Raw genomic sequence first — 20322 nt, forward strand, 5'->3', positions numbered from 1 at the left:
TGGCACGGGGTTCTCACAGTCCGTCACGAAGACATATTTCCAAGTGAACTCGTTAAGCTGCAATATGGTGCAAAGATGCCGAGCAGAATGTGACGCTCACATCAACACAGACCCATTTCATGTCGTGTATACACAACAGTAAACATACACACATAAACACACAGTCACAGCCTGATGGGCTTAGCAAGGTGTTTATTTTCTTCCCTTGACGTGGGTTGCACTCACGTCACTCACTGGTTTTTCCTTTTTTTTCTTCTTCTTTCTCTCCAGTGGTGCAGCTCCCCCCCCCTCAGTCTCTCCCTGTGACATCAGTCAATGAGCTGAAAGAAGGAAGCGACGAGAAGAGGCTGCTGGAGCGCCATCTCGCTTCTACCCCCTACTCCACCCCACCTCGGGTTTTTTTCTTTTTCTTCCCCATTTGTATGTATGTGTGTACGCCGGCACGCTCACACACAACAGTCTCTCAAGGCTTTTGGAGGACGGCGTGTAAGAGGAGTGTGAGGTGCTTTCCCGTGGCTGTCCTTCAACTCCCCACTTACCCCCTCAGAAGAGCACTCTGCCTCGGCACTGTCCATGTCACAGCCATTGTCCCTAATTAGGGCTACAGGACCCAAGCCCATTCAATTAATGTGCAGCCACAATGCGACGCAGATTCACCCCACTCTTCACCCTGTCACCCCTCCCTCTCGCCCTAAAAAGCCCTCTCCAAGCTCTTTCTGCCGCAGCAGCAGTTTTCAGGGGCTGGAGTATAAAGGACATCGGTTTCGAGAGCACAGGGAGGTTTTTTGTTCCATTTAAAGGACCAAACTGGAGCTGGTTTGGAGAAAAAATACACATTACATCCCAAGAAATATTCATGTCATGACTGATGAGCAAAAGGTTAAATTGTGACAATAGAATCATCACCAAATACGCTTCTCTACCTGAACTGAAGGAGGATAATTACTTTGTCGCATTTCTCGCAGTGCATGATTATGACTTAATGAAGAGGAGTGATGTATGCAGTCATGCCGTATTTGCATAAAGGCAGCTGAAGTCATGGTAACACAAAAGCTGTGCGACAAATTGGCTCGTATCCATTATGTCGACAGTTTAAGTGTTTGGGGAAAATCTGGACAGGGCGATGAGAATGAGAAAGTGTCTGCAGCTAGGGTGCCATCATTTTGCCTTCCAGCAAGGCACTTAACCCCCAGCTGCTCTGATAGAGCTGCTCTGTGGCTGACAGACTGTGGTCCTACTTAGCAGCTCACTGTGTTGTCTCGCTCGCAGGGCCCAGTCTTACATCACCGAGGCAAATAAAGCTTTCACAGAGTCCAATCAAAAGTTTTCCTGGAGCAAATTTGGAAGTAAACATCTGCAACGACACAGTGTATTACTCCAGATAAAAGGGGTTTATGGTGGGTAACATGAAGTCCGGAGATTTATTAAACTATTAACGTAACCTCACATTGTCCCGTGTTGGTGGCGGTGCCAGAGGAAAAGTCATGGGAGTCATTAGGATTCATCCTCTGGGCACCGTAAACGTCTGTACCGAATTCCACCGCAATCCATCCAGTCCAACAGTTATTAAGACATTTCACTAAAAAGCAAAGAAGGGTCGACCTTGAGGTGACGCTGGAGGAAATCTACTAAATTCAATTTAAGCCGTTTTCAGACATGTACTCGAGAATATGTCCAGAAAATTTGTTCCGGACATTTTGGAGAGTTTGCCTTTCACGTATGAAGAACGCAAAAACAGGAAAATGTCCGGAACATTCAGTTGAGGTGGTGTCTGGGTAGAGCACCATGGAAATCCGATGTTTTGTTGACAGCACATCGACACTGGCGTTAGCCCTCATCGCCAAAAGCTCATCGTCTTTCAAAGTTGACTCCATCTCCCACTTGTAGGGTCCCTCTATGACATTTCCTGCTGTATTCTCACATGAGCTCACTCGGTCACATACACGCACACACACACGTGTTTGTACAGCTGTCTTAGTGAGGACACTAATTGGCATAATGCATTCCCTAGCCCCTTACCCTGACCCTAACCATCCAAACTAAATTCCTAGCAATAACCCTTACTCTTACTCTAACCTAAACCTAATTCTAACCCTGACCCTAAAACCAAGTCTTAACCCTCAAACAGTCCATTAAAGGGGGGCCACAAAGTGAGGTCCTCACTTTCCCCAAATGTCCTCCGTTGGTGGTAGACTCAAGCTGGTCCTCACAAAGACAGCTGTACAAGAGCACACACACAAATACACAGGGATGATTTCAGGCTAATGGCTCAGGTGTTAGTAGTCAGAGCAGAACTTACATAAATCTTTTGTTAAAGTACAATTACTCACTGAAAATTATGACCCTCTTTAGTTACAGTAAAAAAAATTATAAAATGGCAACTCGAATCATATCAGATGTATACATAAAATTTGAGTGGTCATTTTTTTGATGACGTGTCGTTTGGCAAACATAACTGACTTGTTTTTTTTGTCTGACTGGCCCCATCCCAGCCTGGAAAGATGGGCCCATTGTTTTTTTTCCATTTGACACTGGGCTGGCCCTCCCTCTTTGGGCTCAACGCCTTCACTAAACAGCATCCGCAAGAAAATAGTGTCAAATGAATGATTAAGGTAAAACAAACATAGGGGAGGCGCTGGGAGACTGCGGGCCAAAAAAAAGACAGGCCCCTCAGGCAGCTGCTGCTGGTGTGTTTTCTAAAGGAGCTTCTTCCTCCCCAGTGGCTGATAATGGTGGTGTAGGACAAAGTGAGGAGGAGGAGGAGGAGGAGGAGGAGGAGGAGGAGGAGGAGGAGGAGGAGGAGGAGAAACATGATGGTGAGAGTGTAGGGGAGCTACTCTTTCAGGATGGGCTCGTTTCCTGGCTCAACGATATAATGAGTTGATGATTAGCATTAGGCTACATGGTGTCCTGAAACCAATTAAGATCCTCTTTGATAAACTAAGCAAACAGGTACTAGTGGGGAACAAACTAGTACCTCTGTCGTGTTGATATTTAATAACACCGATAGAACAAATTCTACTTTTATTTAGCCAACTTGTTACTTACGCAGGTGCACATAGACAACTGAAGACATCTGAGCTCAACTAGAATGTGTAGTTGTTGTAGTAGTTGGTGTGCACATAGACGTTTTGGGACTGACATGGACAAGTACGCAAGAATGGACCGAAAAGACTTTGGAAACCAACAGATGTGTCCTTGCACAGACCAAGTGTATACACACACAGCTGTCCAACATATACAGGACATAATGCAAATCACTAGTCAATATCTTAAGGTGTAATTGTGCATAAATCATAAATGGGTACAAGGTTAATGGAAATGAGTATTGATGAAAAAGGCAATGGTGCAATACTGATTCAAAATGTAAGTAAACAGACAATGTTTTGATCCGTGTAGGATCTTTGTCATGTCAAAATGAAGTTGTCACCACACCCATACATAAACCAATAGACTGTACAATAACAGGTGTGGGTTAAACATCCAGCCAATGCTGAGACATAAACCTGAAAACAACTATCAACTAATAAATCAAAAAGTAAAACACTACATTAACCAATAAATTGACCTTATTCTGAATAAGACATTACTTCACTGTTTACATGTTTACAGAATATTTCATTCCTATTCCTATTTAAGAGCAGAGTCTGATTACTTCTCAACATTTTAAAACCTCTGCTACTGTTTGCTTTTGCGTGTTTTCTTTTCTAATTTAGGTTTCGTTATTTTTCCATCTTGTTTCCACTTGAGCTGAGATCATATGCTGTCAAGCAGTTGGTAACTACCAAATGGTGATGTCGCAAAATGCTGTGGAAACTCCGTTAGGACGTTATGATGAGATTAAGACGTATACATGTCTACATAATGCAACTAACGTTGGAATACTCTGCACCTCTTAATCTAGTTACTGTTATTCTGAGTATGATGTTATTCGGTTAAAGGCCATCAGAACATGCAATTTACATGGCAGTGTCTTACTCAGACTATTGTCCTAATCAGGTTAATATTGGTGTCCATGTAAACGTGTCTAATGAGCTTTATTCTACATTGATCACAATACATCACTGTGATGAAACTAATAAATAAGCAACATGTATGTATGCACATGTACAAGATGGGACATCACGGTGGAAATGTTGTCCAGGGTGCATCTCCAGGAAGTGTGAATATTACAGGTCTTTGTTGCATCATCCTCCTTTTTCTGTCTTCTCTCATTTCCTGTCTTTTTCTGAGTAGCAAGGAAATGTCCCAAAACCTAGTCTGAGTACTTAGTATGTGTTTTCAGGAAATGTACAGTAGTGGTGTAAGAATCAGAATCTCCTGTACCTGTAGTTCAAGAGGCTGAGGTTTGTTTGTGATTTGGGAGGAAAGTTATTTTATTTTACATTTGCATGACAGCTTTGAAAGCTGTGTAACTGTATTTAATGTAAATACAAAATCCAGAAAAAAACTTTATAATGATTTATGCTTCCATTTCACATAAGATTTCAGTATCTATTTATTATACATTACTTAAACAACCAGCAGTAACTCAAACTATTCATTGGAGTACTGTGGTGTAAAATATCCGTAAAAACTCCTTAAATAAATCTGAGAAAAACCTGATTCCAACTGTGAATGCAGCAGAGCGAACGTGGCAGAACGTACAGTCGACTGCCCACAATCATTGCAGCTGTTATTATATTTTCCGGCTTTTTTTTCTATTTTCGCCACAACTAGTGGAGGGTAATGGCTTCATTCTAAGTGGAATATATTTATCCTTCACAAATGTCAAAGTGTTGTTGTCACAGCTTCGTTGCTACAACAGCCGTGTGTGTGTGTGTGTGTGTGTGTGTGTGTGTGTGTGTGTGTGTGTGTGTGTGTGTGTGTGTGTGTGTGTGTGTGTGTGTGTGTGTGTGGAAGCAGTTGCCCCATGGGCATATCACGCAAACACCCAGGCACGGTAACAGCCACGCATGCCCACACACAAACACACCTGTAAACATATACTGTGCGCTGGTATGTCATCAACTGTCTCCTCCTCTCATCACATCCATACACACATCTCCTCCTCCCCCATCCTCCCCCACCCCTCCCTCCCCTCCACACGCACAGCCTCCCCCCGGTGTTGTGGCCTGCCCGTGACAGTAATTGAGGGAAGCTGGCCGGAACAGTGCAAAGATGCGAGGGGGGTGGGGTGGGAGGAGAGAGAGAGGGAGGGAGAGAGAGATGAGAGGAGGAAGGGAGGGGGGGGGGGGGAACCCATTCATCTGAGACCCATGGATGTGGAATGGCATATTACAGGTCTAATGTGTAATTAGATAGATAGGGAATAAGGTCAGTGTGCTCTGAGATGGGGCGGGGGGTGGGATTACTGCTGGCACAGTGCCATCTAGTGGCGCCGTGGTAAACAGGAAGGACCCCCCCCCCATCCTCAGGTGGACGGTCGTGGAACAAATGGGGATCAAATTAGAAGTTAACAAAGACTGATGACATCTTCCTGTGGAAACGATTGGGAGATTGTTTACCTGTCGCCTGCGGAGCCTGGTGATGAGGCGCTAGCTCGTCTTCTTCATCGCTTTTTGCAGCCTCGTCTTCATGTCTTTGTGTGTCCGCCCCCCCCACCCTCCTTCATGCTTGTGTTTACATGTCGGCCTTGATAACGCGCCGCTCCCTAATGAGAGATCCAGGCCTCCACCTCCCTTTCCTGCCAACAGGTGCTCGGTCCAGACCTGGTGGAGACAGGCCGGTCACATGACAGGAAGCTGCTCAAGCTCCTGGGCCGGTAGTAGACACAGAAATTACCATCCGGGGGGGCGGGGCGGGAGGCGGGGCTTTAGTCCCCACCTGTATTTAACGAGAAGGTCCTTGCAGCTTTAAGCGTGCCTGTCTGTGTTCATATAAGTCCAGGTGTTATTTCACTACAGATCAGGGTTTTTCTAATGCGCCCATGAAAGTACATGTAGTGTGTCTGCAGAACCCATATGACAGTGTGCAGCATGTAGCTACACACATTGTGTTACCTGTGTTTAGGCTTCACCACTGGGTCTGTGGACGGATGTTCTGCAAGAGGAACAGAACAAAAACCATTACGTCACAGAGTTGTGAAGCTCATTAACATTATTCGAGCGTGAATGTTCAACTTACCGTCGTCTCTCTGTTGTGTGTCGGTACAATCGAGGGATAATGTACCAGCTTAGTGTGTGTTGTGCTGACAATTCACACAACAGCAATTTTGATAATTGATTAATTCAATTAATTCAAATGCACCAACGTTTCCTGGTTCCGGCTCCTGGCTTATGAAGATTTGATGATGTTATTTTGAACAATTAAATTAACACCCCTGCCATGATAATAACAATAATAATAATAATGAGAAATAAAAGAAAGATTCCACCTCTGACTAACCTGCTTTTTAAAAACAGCTCAGCACATTATAGGATTAACGTGTGTGTGTCCGTTTGTGTGTGTGTGTATGTGTGTTTGCGTGCTTGTGTGTGTGTGTGTGTGTGTGTGTGCATGTCCACGTTGGCACACTCCTCTATCGTTCTATTACATGGGCCAGTGACTGCACCGTCTCTCCAGTCTCACCCCTCTGCTCTCCCAGACGTCTCATATTGCCCGGAGGGATGGTGTTGATGTGGAAGGCAGAAAGGGGGGGTAGGGGCTGTGGGGGGGTGTAGGCGGGTGACTTCACACATTATCTGTCTGAGAGGAACTCAAACTGCACAGCCGCAGCCTCTACCTGCTCTCTGCTGACTCCAACACCTGACGCTTGGGCCCAATATCTCACACTTGTTCTGTTCACTCACTGCTGCTGTTGGGCAATTATTCACCGGGACAACAGAATGAGCGACGAGCCAGTGAGGTGGATACAGATGTGAAAATATCTCGGTGGCCCACAGTCTTATATCATGTTCCATTACAGTGAATCCAGCTTTAAGACGTTTAAGCCTTTTGGGATTATATGGCCAACCCCCATGTATGTATGTAGGTCTCCAGGTGCTCTTTCTAAATTTTACTTAAACACATTCATTATTTTATCATGAAAATAGCTTGTTTCTTCTTTTTAAGTTGTTGTGACTCTAAAACTTTATTCATATTTAGCATAGAACTGAACACTTCCATGCAGGTGGAAGGGAGAAATCAGCCAACGTCAATCCCATGCCTGGATTTGAATTTAGAAGCAATTCTGCCCCCTGGTGGTGAAATGACAACACTACACTGAGTCGACTACAGATAAAAGATAAAAGATACATTTATTTGTCCCAAACACATGCACAGACATGCACAAGCACACTCATGCAAGGAGGGAAATTTAACTTCTGCTTTTAACCCATCTGGTGCAGGACACACAGAGCAGTGGGCAGCCATGTACGGCGCCCGGGGAACAGATGTTAGTCCAGTAAGGTGCCTTGCTCAGGGGCACTAGACAGGGTAGGGAGAATCCTCTTGGATTTTCTGTTGTTTCTCCGTGGAGTCGAACCAGAGACGAACCAGAGACCTTTTCTGCCCATAGTCCGAGTTTCTGCCACTAGTCCACCGCCTCTCTTTCTACAGTTGAACTTTGGTGCTGGTTGTGAAATCAAGATCTTGAGGACATGATGACTTTCAGAAAGCAAAGGTCTGTCATTAAATGTATGACAGACTGGAGTAGCACGAGTCCCGTGACTCAACACTGGTTGATCATGTGATGTTGTTCCTTTCAGATCGGTAGGTTTCTCTTTCTGTTCATCTTGCAGCACAAATATGTTTTCAGGTGAGAGTTTGTGACATCCAGGCCCAAGTTTGCAAAATACTGTTTAGGATTGTTTCAGATGTTTGTGTGAATGGGAACAATTGATTCACAGTGTTTGTCAGTGTCTTTATAAACCTCCCTCCCTTACATTGAAGACCAATGTGGTCTGTATGAATATGAGAATGAAAGAACAAGGAATTGTTTTGGACAATCTGAAGTGGTACATAGCTGTTAATATTGAGGTGATATAATATATAGTAATTGTTGACTTTCAATCATGAATACTGACGTCTGTAAATACACACTTAAATATATTTTCCATATTATAACACTCATTCTTGCCAGAAGTGCCTTTAGAGTACTTAATGCTTTATTCACTAATTTCTAGTTTTTGACAGCATGATTAGAGTCTATCAGGATTTGAATCATATTGTATCTCCATTATTACACTACATGTCATTTCAGCAGAAGCTTTTATCCAAAGAGAATTACAATTAGTACATTTTTAACATTTTTTTATGAGGGGCCATTTAGGGGTTGAGTATCTTACCCAAGGACACTTCAGCATGCAGATGGGTAAGAGTGAGGATTCAACCACAACCTTCTTGTGAATGGAGGTGAGTGATATCACTCCGCTGAGTGATAGTCTCAGATGAGTCAATGAACAGCCCCGTCTCTCAACCACACAGGATGTCAGCATACACGGCTGAAGTGTGTGTGTGGAGCCAGATGATTATGAGGCAAATTCAGTGAAAGATTTAAGTTAAAGGGATCTATTGGCAGAAATTTAACATTAAATAATCCTGGTGATGTTTTCACTAGTGTGTTTCATCCAAATTACATTACATTATTACATTACATTTCATTTAGCTGACGCTTTTATCCAAAGCGACTTAAAATAAGTGCCTTCAACCCCGAGGGTACAAACCAAGAACAACAAGAATCAAGAAAGTACAATTTCTTCAAAAATAAAGCAAAACTACAAAATGCTATAAGTAAGTGCCATTTAAGTGCTACTTAAATGGCACTTTCTTGAGTCCTTTATATTTAAATACTTTACAGTATATTTACAACAGGAGCGGGTCCTCTCTATTGAAGCAAGGTGAGGTGAGGGGTAGTCAGCTGCAACATGCAACTTCACCACTAGATTTCACTAGATTCTACACACTGAACCTTTAAAGCTTTTACTTTTACCAATCCTGGTAAATGGTCTGGACTCTTCTAGTCTTGATGATCACTCACTGTAGTTTACAGGACAGTTTGGCCATTCACTCATCTATACAATGCACCTATGTGTAGCACTATCTCGATTACGTATCACTCACAAACTGCCGACAGGTGCAAGTTGGGGTTCAGTGTCTTGCCCATGGACAACTTGGCAAGCTGAATTAACCACAGATTTTCTGGTAACTGAAGCAACCACTCTAACGTCAAAGCCACAGCCGCAGCCCATCATCAAGTTCTTAGTCAAAGTCATCAGTCTAAGATCAGAGCTCCTTGTTCACCGGAAAAGAAAAACAACAGAGACAACTGAGTTTGCCCTCAGCACACAGCAAGTGTGTCTGCTGGAGCTGCATATTATCTCCATGCTCTGCTCTGTAAATATACAAACACAATGCATGTTCTTTTATGTCTCTCATAAAAGAGGGAGGTATAGATACTTTGATAAAACATGTGGAATTACAGGATGAAGCGTCATGAAATTGTCTACCGTCAGATTTATTTTATTTTCTTTACTAATCTCTCTTCTCTATAAATATCACGCTTCTCAGCAGAGCACAAAGGCATTTTGGCCACACACACACGCGCACACACACACACACACGCACACACACACACACACACACACACACACACACACACACACACACACACACACACACACACACACACACACACACACAGAAACACAGACATACCTCCACTGGCAGACGTGACTCACTTTGGCTGGAACTCAATGAGGGGAAGTGCTGAGCTGAAGAAAAGGCCCAAGTTTATCGAGGCCCGAATCTGAAAACTCAGCCCGACTCCCTGTGAGTCAGCCTTAATGTGCTGTCACTACTTTTTTCTCACCAAATCATTATTTTCTATGTTTCCAAATCACAGAAAATCATGATTACAAGTAATACAATTATTTCAAATACAAATTTATGCAAATAATTATATATTGACATATAAGCTAAACCAGGTGTTTAGCTGCACACTGTTGTATTTAACCAAAGGAAAAGTGAAAAGACAGTCAGCTAGAAAATACAAAAAGGTGACATTAAGGGATTAATTAATAATGACGCTTTGACTTGACAATAATGTATTTTCTTTACAAAGATTTCCCTGGTGCTTCCCTCCTAAACAACCTGACAACACCAACTGACTGTAATCAACCTTTAACAAGGCCATAAACCGAAACCTCTGCCACAATGCGCCGCCCGGTGAGTCAGCAGCCTAGATGTGTTGTCAGCAGGTTGTCGCAAATGAAACTAGAATGTTGCTCAGTACAACACATACCTCCGCTAATCAAATATCTAATCGCTTTATTGTTCCCATAGGGAAATTTTCCTTGAGGCCAAAGTGCGACAGTTGCTGCGCCAAATTACGCACTGACAGATAGAAATACGACAGATTACTTTCCTCAAGATGGACAAACTATTCCCTTAGAAATCTGCGACAATGTTGAAAAACACACTATTTTGCAATGATACAGAAAGTGAAAAAAAATGATGATCCTCACTAGATCAACACCAAAATTAACAAAGTTCTTCCCTGACCCACACCGCTTTGTTCCACCAAGTTTCACGGTAATCAATCCATTAATGCGTAATCTTTCTTACAAGCAACATGAAAACACATGTTTCTGCTGGACAATTACGTGCCATAAAGCCACTGTTTCTTTTCTGCATGACCTTCAGGTGCTGCCACTAATTGCTGACATAATAAGAACGAATGATGTCACCTTCCTGTTAATGATTACTGAAAGGTGGAAGTGAAAATCACGACTGTTTGCTGTCCCGGCTCATAAAAGGTAGAATGAGCTCCCCATCAACATCCGGACTTCCGAAAGTTTACACATCCTCCGCCGCAAACTAAAAACACACCTCTTCCGACTATACCTTGAATAAAATTTCGAAACTAACAATTTAGTAGCACTTAAATGGCACTTACTTATAGCACACGTAGTTTTGCTTTATTTTTGAAGAAATTGTACTTTTTTGATTCTTGTTGTTCTGGGTTTGTACCCTCTGGGTTGAATGCACTTATTGTAAGTCGCTTTGGATAAAAGCATCAGTTAAATAAAATGTAATGTAATGTAAACTACTCCAAGGCTGCCTTTATGACCCAGGCTGGATAAGTGTGTTTTCATCCTGCCCACTAGCTGGAAAAATAAACCACCATAAACCAACCATCCAGTACATTTTAATATCTCCACACACATTTCAGGATCAGTGTGTGTCCTCCAGGTCCGTCACATAGTTAGAGCTAAACTAAGTCAACTTTCTAACCACGTACTGGACAGTTTATTCTTTGTATGCTTTCTCATTCTTTCCTTTATCTATTTCCGCACGTCTACTGAATCTGCCCAGCGGTTCGAGGCAGTCATATCTGTATGTGGGCGGTGACTGCTCTGTGTGCATGTGACTGGCTGACCAGGAAAAGGGAAGCGGAAGCGAAGCCGCGGTGCTTACAGCGATTCCTCTCTCCTCAGCCCGGATCTCCATTTCCACGCAAATCCCTGAAAATCTGTGGCCTTATATGCCTCTGACACAGCTCATCAATTTTATGACCTCCACCCACACACACAGAGGCAAACCACACTTCACTGAGCAGTTACTGTCAGTGTGTACGTGCTCAACAGACACAATCACACCCAAACACTATGATTTACTGTGCCGTCTGTGTTTGGCAAGTAAACCCCACACAAACTGTACAGGGCTATAACCTAATGAGAGAGACAGAGGGCTGAGGAGCAGTGAAAAGGGGCAAAGTCCTGTTCTCAATCTGCTCCTATTGACTTCTGGCATGAGTTAAGAGTGTTGGGCTTTGTTGTTTTAGCTTGGGTTGGAGGTGAGGGGTGGTGCAGCAGGCAGAGGCCGGACGTATGACTTCTGCAGCACAGATCATGTGTTTTTTGTTCACAACGCATCGGGACTCGGTCATTATCACCAAAAGCTCTCTTGACGTCTTTGTCTGTGTCTGAAACTCCAGAGAAAGACCGAGCCTCTCACATTTCAATTCAATTCATTTTTATGTGTGTAGCACCAAATCATATTATAACGTTATCTCAAGGCACTTTACATAGAACGTTGAGACCCTATTAATTATTGACAAACCCAATAGTTCCCAGAATGGGCAGCACTTTGGCGACTGTGAAGAGAAAAAACTTCCGCATCCACTGGAAGAAAGCAGAACCAGACTCAATTTAGGTCTAAAGAAAACAGAAATAATGTGTGACCCCAACGTCCCACACCCTATTAGTAAGAAAATGTTCACTGAAAATGTTCAGTTACCATGAGGGCGTAATGCCACATTTACCAAGAGGCCAGATAATCTTTTTTCCCCTGTGCTTGACATTCAATGAGCACAACACATTCAAGGGAATGTACATCAAAATCCATAATATAATATCACACACGCCTCCAGTGGACGGTAAATGTGTCACTATCATCTACACTCAGTATTCACTGAATTATTAAACTGATTTGCCATAAAATATGTCAGCATCTCCCTAAATTATCTTGTGATGAAAAGCTTAAGCATGTGATGAATCTCCTATTTAGATAGGAGCAGCCTAAATTAAAATGTAATGCATCACAAACACAAAATAACACAGTGCAGTTAGATAACCAGATTTATATTTAGAGACACTTTTCACAGAATGAGACCAGTCTGGTTAGAGAACCATTTGCCAGGCAGCCGTTCAGTAATACATGTTGTGGTGTTGCTATTAAATGTAACACAAGATATGACGCGTAAATCCTTGTCCTTTACATAAAGTAGCATTTAGTGTGAATTTGTTCTAACACAGAGTCATAACCAGAGGAAACAAAAAAACAGTTTCAAGTGTTTGGGTTTCATGAAGCAAACCATTGTCTGACTGTCCTCAAAAAAGCGATACAAAGCATTCACTCATCTGAGGCTACTTCCGCTTGGATAAATTATCTTCAGTCATTTACAATATCAGATAACTAAGAATTTCAGAACTACTAAAATAAAAAGCAGAAACTACTTAACTTTTAGAGTGAATTCAGTTTAGGAGATGTATCTTTATATCATGTAATGTCTGTATCACATGTGATGTAGTTTACATGTGTATTTGTGGCTTTAGATTGTATTGTAGACAATATGTGTTATTTCATTCAGCTGTGTGCAAATCCATTTGTTTAGTTATTATTGTATTTATTCTACACAAGATAGCTTTTATACCTACTTAGAAAAAAAACCATAGCATTTTAAATTACAACCCCAACTCCCAAAGCTCGGACGGTATGGAAAATGAAAATGAAAAGACAGCAGTGATTTCTAAATTTTATTTGACTTATATTTCATTGCAGACAGTAGGAACATAAGATATTTTATGTTTTGTCTGGTCAACTTCATTTTATTTGTAAATATATATCCATTCCTGCCATTCAGGCCTGCAACACATTCCAAAGAAGTTGGGACGAGGGCAGCTAGTAATGAGGTAGAATGGTTAAAAAATGTGATTTGAAATAGGTGATGTCAACAGGTCATTGTAATCATGATTTGGTACAGAAGAAGCATCCAGGAAAGGCCGAGCTCTTTAGGAGCGAAGATGGGCAGAGGATTGGCAGTTGCCAACTATTGAAATTTTTAAAAAAAGTGTTCCTCAAAGAAGGATAGGAAGGGATTCGGATATTTCATCCTCTACGGTACATAACATCATTAAAAGATTCAAGGAATCTTGGGGAATTTCAGGGCATAAAGAGCAAGGGCTCAAGCCTAAGCTGACTAACCGTGCTCTTCGATCCCTCAGACGACAGTGCATCAAGAACCGTTCTTTATCTATAAGCAATAAAACATTATTGGCTAATTCCCTAAACATCTTTTAAGTGTCGGGAAATGGATTGGCAAGATTATAAAGTGGTAAATGATTTATCGTCCCAACTTTTTTTTTGAATATGTTCCAAGAATCAAAATGGAAATAAGTGTTTATTTGGAAAAAACAATACAATTCATGAGGTCAAATGTCAAATAATGTGCTTTTGTTTTGTTTTTATTGTGATAAAGGTCGAAGATCATTTATAAATCACTGTTCACAGTTTTAATTTTGAATGTAACATACCGTTGCTACTTTTTCTGATTTGGGGTTTTACATTTGTGAGCTACATGTCTCATTAACAATAAAGGGAATATGTTGCAATGTATTGATTTTTTATAATGTATTTTAATCATGAATTATTTGCTTATTTATATTGGGTGTACAGTAAAAGCATGAACATTTTTGAAAAGTTAATTTGGCTGTATAATATGATTAACACATATGAATTGATATTTGTAATTATATGAGGAAGGTCATTTATATTTTATTTCAGGTTGTTAGAACTGGCTACAGGGACAACAGATTCAAATAAGTTTCTTACGCTAACTCTGGCTCATTTACAGTCTTTTTTTTGTTGATTAATGAGCAGGATCCCTACTTAGTAAATAAACTAATTATAAATGATATGCTATAAAGCGATAAATTGGACAATCAGCCTTGGTAGAGATTTTTCAAGTCCCCTTTAATTTTTTTTGTGATTTACTGAATTTAAGCAAATATGTAAGACGAGGTAAGAAGAAGGTATTCCAGACTAGCTGCACATTCAGACTGAATGAATGGATCAATTATGTGTGGTAACCTCAAAGTATAAAGCAGAACCCTCCCCCTGTCTGGCTGTTATCCCTCTGCTCATGGAAAGTGTCAACATAACAAAGGGTTTATCTGCAATACAGTCTCCCAAATTGTGTGTTTAACCTAAGTCACGGCTTGTGAGGTGCCTTTGATGTAATGCGAAATCTGCAAATAGCGGCGGAAGGGTTGAATCAGTGTCAAGGTCTTAACCCTGGAATACATGAGTCATATTGAACCATAACACATGTTGTGCAATTAAGGTTGGTATTGAGACGCAGACTTCGACGCAGGGAAAAACTTTCTATTAAATCATGTTTAATCCTCTGGGAAATGTCACAGTGGGATGAGACATGAATAACGTCGGGCAGATGCAATTAAAAACAGAACAATGTGAAAGGACAGTGTGTGAGCCGGGCCGGGGCCTCTGCTCACCACAGCACGGTGAAATACCACATAACGTGTAGAGTTGCTTAAACGCAGCGAGATCAGCAGCCGTGGTTTTCTACACAACTTATGAGAAAAGCTAACTGCAAAGTGGCTGCTGATAGCACTGAGTATAGAGGCCAAACCAAGGGAGGTGACAGGTAGTGGCACACTTGTCATCGTGCTAAATCTATTTATTTGACATAATGTTGATCTGAAGAGGATGAAATAAACCACAAAGGTTTAATTTGACCAATTAACGTGCTTAAAAAGTAATTATCGTTGGCTTGTAAAGGCCCAGCTGTAACACCCACAGGGCGGCGGTGGCCTGTTGCCCAAAGTTAATTCATATTGAATGTAGCGTGTGCCAACATCAAAGTCAACACTGCGCCTCCTTCCGCCATCAAAACCACTATATGCAAATTATGAAGCCAATAAAATCAACGGTTCTTTAGATATGCAAGCCAAACACAGACAGACAGAGACGTCTGTAATAAGAAGATAGATTAGCAGTTAGAAACATAAATACTGAGATGTTTCTATTGTACTTGACCAAGAATCTTCTTCTCTGTCGACAGATCTATGTTGATATAAAAACGCATATTCAAGTGAGGACAACCGAGGCTCATCGAGTTTCTACTTCACCACAGCCGACATCTATTAGAAATTCAGTTATCTGTCATCAAACGTTTTTTGTGTTCTGCCGCTGCAAATTCTGCACTTTAAACTTGATTTAGCAGCAACGGAAGCAATCGGAATGATTGGAATTTTGTAAACCTCTGAAGTGCTGAACATTGTAATCTGTCAGTGATAAAAAGGACCAAACAATAAAACCATTCAAAACAAGTAATAAAAGGGGGATTTCAACCGAACAGTCAGCAGGAGGTGATTTCATGCACTGGGCATCAGAGCAGGTATTCCCCTTCTCAGCTCTGGAGGATTGTGGTGTGGGTGGAGCGTAGGTGTCAGTATGCAAAGTCCAATTTGGCAAAAATGTTATTCATTCATTCTCAGATGACATATGCTGTAACATTAAAATACCAAGCGACCAAGTGCAATACTGAGGAATGTAACTCTTGTGAGGTTCAGTGAGAAAGACCTCACAACAGATTACAATAATGCCCTATTGACCACTTTCCTCCAAACTAAGCTTCTAAATTTAGCAAAGAAGAGGAGGACTTTCTTCCTGAAGCATTTCTTCTGACCAAAAGAGCGTTCCGAATGCACTGATGTCATGAAGTCAAGCCCTACAAAGAGAAACCGCTGCGGCAGACATGTTTGATGATGGCCTCAGCTGTTATTAAAAGCCAGCTTTAATTGTCCCCTTCAAAGTCCCTTGGTTGCTGTGTAGAAATGTAACCTGTTTACTCTTTCATACTTTAAACAGAACATGAAAGGCATAAAGCCATAATGTCTGCAATCCCGGACACGCACAAAGAGACACACACAGACACACACATGCATGCGCACACAGGGGACTTCCAAACCAACACACCTCAACCCACACGCCGTCGCTACAGGCTGCAAGGCCCCAGGCGAGCACACATTCCACACTTGTTCTCTTACCTTTACTCAGATAAACTAAGAATTACGATTCTTGAAAAACACTCACCACCACACTGTGACCTCAGCACACTGTATGACCTAAAGCTCCTCCAGCTGCAGCTGCATCGAGAAACGTCTTCTTACATCAAGTGAGCTCACTGCTGTCGACCTGGAAAGTCGCGTGAGAACCAAATATTTGCATCATTTTAATTTCAGTGAATAATAATGTACTTTTTATGCATCTTTTATATCATTAAAACATAATTTCATTAAAAACATGTATACAATTGGTATTTAATACAGACTCAGCAAATCTATGCAGGACTATGTAAAAATATGCAAACTACAGACTATGCTAATTTACGCTGTACTATGCAAATATATGCAAATTTGAATGCATATCCTTTACCTGTTACAAGGTATTTGTAAACAGTGGGATGCCCTCTATTTACTTTTGTAAAGAAGCCAGTTTCTGATTCCACCAGAGGTAATATCAAAATATAAAAAAGGGCCTTCAGGAGTTTAACATCTGTTGGGCTGTAGTTTTGATATATTTGAAGGAGTCTTTCCCAGGTAGTTGTCAGTGCTTTTAGCATTTTTTAATCACAGAGCTTTTATAAATGTTGACATATGTTTTATCTTTGTGTGTCACTCTTGTTTTGATTGCTTTTCTTTTCATGTCCCTTTCTTCTACATGTCTTAAGCCCATATGTTAAGAAAGTGCTGTATAAATAAACTTATTAGAATAATGACCGTTTTGTTGAGATATATTTCTTCTCATTCACATTCACTTGGTGGCCAATTCCATACTCGTAAAATTTTGGAATTTGGTCAGGTTCCGCGTCAACCTGAAATCAGCATCACTCAACACGACTCATAATGAGACTGAAATAAGGAACCGCTCATCTGCCCACAGCCATTCTGAATCAGCAACATTGCACCTCATATTTGTATCCGTCTTGTCCTGTCCTTTTCCAGTTTTCATCCCTGGTTCAATCTGATGAAGAACGTGTTGCATCCTATATTTTCAATATCGACGCAGTTATCAACCATTATTCCATCTCTCCTCACCTCACACACACACATTAATTTACTGATCGATTATCGGTCACACTCCCAACAGAGGCCTCGCATGCTGTGTTTCTCCTCCGACATTCACAGCAGTGGTGAAGGTTGCTAAACAAAACAACGGCTCAATATATATATAAAAAAAAGACAGATGTATTAAAATGTGAGTTAGTAGAAAATATTGACTTCGTATTTCAAATATAGCTCCAAATAATGACTTAGTATCTCAAAGTTACAACTTAAAATAACAACTTTGTATCTGAAAACGTGACTTGCTAGAAAACATTATCTCTGCATCTCAAAGTAACGAGTTAGTAACTGAAAATAAAAATAGAACATGCCAAAATAATGACTTGTTATGTCAAAATATGAGTTAGTACAAAAATAATGACTAAGTATCTCATAATAACAACTTAGTAGCTCAAAATAACAACTTTGTATCTGAAAACGTGACTAGAAAATATTATCTCTGCGTCTCAAAGTAACGAGTTAGTAACTGAAAATAAAAACAGAACATGCCAAAATAACGACTTGGTATGTCAAAATAGGAGTTAGTACAAAATAATGACTTATAGCTTGTTTAAAGTTTTAAATCTCATGATTGTTTATTTGTTATCGATCTTTTTGCATTGACAGATAATGGGTTTTCCGCAGATTCCCACTGAGATGCAGTGAATAAACAAGGTGGGCACTAGAAGCTGGAAGCTGGCGGACATTGCTCGGAGTTGTATGCCTCCGTTATCTCTGTAGCACCGGAGGAGCGTGTGCACGACGCCGAGCAGACGGAGGGAGAAGCGCGGATCGGGCTGTCAAGAGAGGCTCACTGGAGCAGGGGCGCATGCGCAGCTTCGAGCTCCATGCAGCAGTAATACGTCACCCATTCAAAACAGAGGCAAGCCCGGACACACACCGAGCGACAGACCGCTGTGCACGACCGATCCTCCCGCCTCACACACCAGCTGAGGTCCGAACACACCCCCCCCCCCCCACCTCCGGATCGCTCCCCTGGGTCTCCTGCATTACGGTTGATATTAGCATTAGCTGCTGCTTCTTCCTCCAGTGAGCATCTCGCTACCTGCCCAGGCGATTCCTCCACGGTTCCTCCTCCACGATCCTCCCCGGAGATCCCCGCTGCCTCCCCGGTCCTCCGAGCTGCTCCTCCTGGGACATCGCGATGGTTCTGGAGGATGATTTGAGCACCGCCGCGGCCACCGGACGACCCGGGGACGTGGAGCGTCTCCTCCGGGAAGGGGCGGACGTCAACGGCCTGAACCGGTTCGGACGCAGGGCTCTGCAGGTCGGTGTCACTAGATGCGAGTCATCGGCCGGGGGAAAAGTTCAGTTTCACGCCTAAATGCGTCTAGTGTTAACATCGAATGGCGACAGAATAACGGGGGAAATGGAGTTGTGGTTATTTATTATATTGTTCTTTGACTTATTTGGTGAGAAAGCGACGCATGTGAGCAACACGCAGATCCCAGTGAGTCCCGGGCCTTCATGGTCAAACTCAGGCATTTTTAGCATTTTCAGAAAACTCACTTCGAAGCTAAATTAAACACAAGTGCACGTTTTATGGAGCCTTTATATTTATTGCAGGAGTTGCTAAAGCCATTGAATGCTGTGACTTTGGATCACTGTTTATTTCGCACTGCATTGTTTTGGATGAGGCCCACATGTGATGAGGAGCGGCCTTATCATGGAGAATCATAGTCACGTTCAAAGTAGAAAGTATTGTTATTATAATAAAGCTTCCATTTGCTCGTAAGTGACTTTAATCCGCAAAACAATAGATCACCCAAGCGGGTGTTGATTTTAGCTTTCTTTACTTCTTTCTGTCCTTTCTTTCTTTCTTTCTTTCTTTCTTTCTTTCTTTCTTTCTTTCTTTCTTTCTTTCTTTCTTTCTTTCTTTCTTTCACAGCAGCAGTTAAACAGCATTAGAGCTTCTGCTGAAAACCAGTTCGGACCATAATATATAATACTAAACGTTTTTTTGTTTCTTTTTTGACATTTCTATTATAAATAATAATAAAAGTAAAAGCTTAACCCATCTCAAAATCCAGATAGAGTATTTGTATCTTGCACAATCAAGCTTCATTGTACGCGGGGGGATATAAACGTTTTAACTTTCAATTTAAATCAGTGGAATGAAATAAAATGTGTTAGTAAGATGGAGGAAAACGAAACTAAAGTTGTAACGAGGCCTAGAAAAGGCCTGTGGCGCAGGAGCCACATCATTTGGAAGTAAAATGTGATGCTGGCCTTTTCCTACTGCGTTGTTTCAGTGCGTGGATGAGGATTGCAGCCGCTCCAGTGATAGACTCACACACGCTCATATCTCCTATAACATATACTAGGCAGGAGGAAGTTCAATGTAGTTAATATGTGACGATGTTTTCTCTTATTGGTTTTGTGCCTCATGAAGTTGTTTTAACGGGAGCGTCAGTCCTGAATAGTAATGTCTTGTACTTGTACTTTAAATCCTCAAATATTTAAAAACTATATTAACTATATTTAACATAGTATTGAAAAATGTTTACCCTCATCGATGCTGCTAAAAACTTTAATCCTGATGATGTTTTCTTACACTTGACATCTATTGCACTTCTGGATCCCTCACATGTGGCTCTCTCTGAGGTTTCTACATATTTTTACCTGTTAAAAAGGTTTTTAGTAGTATTTCCTTACTCTTGTTGAGGGTTAAGGACAGAGGATGTCACACCAT

General features: G+C 41.5%; 1 protein-coding gene across 1 annotated transcript in view; it reads left to right on the forward strand.

Moving 5' to 3' along the window:
* cdkn2a/b (cyclin-dependent kinase inhibitor 2A/B (p15, inhibits CDK4)) overlaps positions 1-20322 on the forward strand; it is a 31528-nt gene that overhangs the window by 10675 nt on the left and 531 nt on the right. Inside the window, exons 3-4 of the mRNA XM_061084483.1 lie at positions 18351-18492; positions 18665-18897. Of these exons, the coding sequence (XP_060940466.1) occupies positions 18351-18492; positions 18665-18897 (375 nt within the window). The remainder of the gene's footprint in view (positions 1-18350; positions 18493-18664; positions 18898-20322) is intronic.

Source organism: Limanda limanda, chromosome 2 (genome assembly GCF_963576545.1).
Source record: "Limanda limanda chromosome 2, fLimLim1.1, whole genome shotgun sequence".
Lineage (NCBI taxonomy): Eukaryota > Metazoa > Chordata > Actinopteri > Pleuronectiformes > Pleuronectidae > Limanda > Limanda limanda.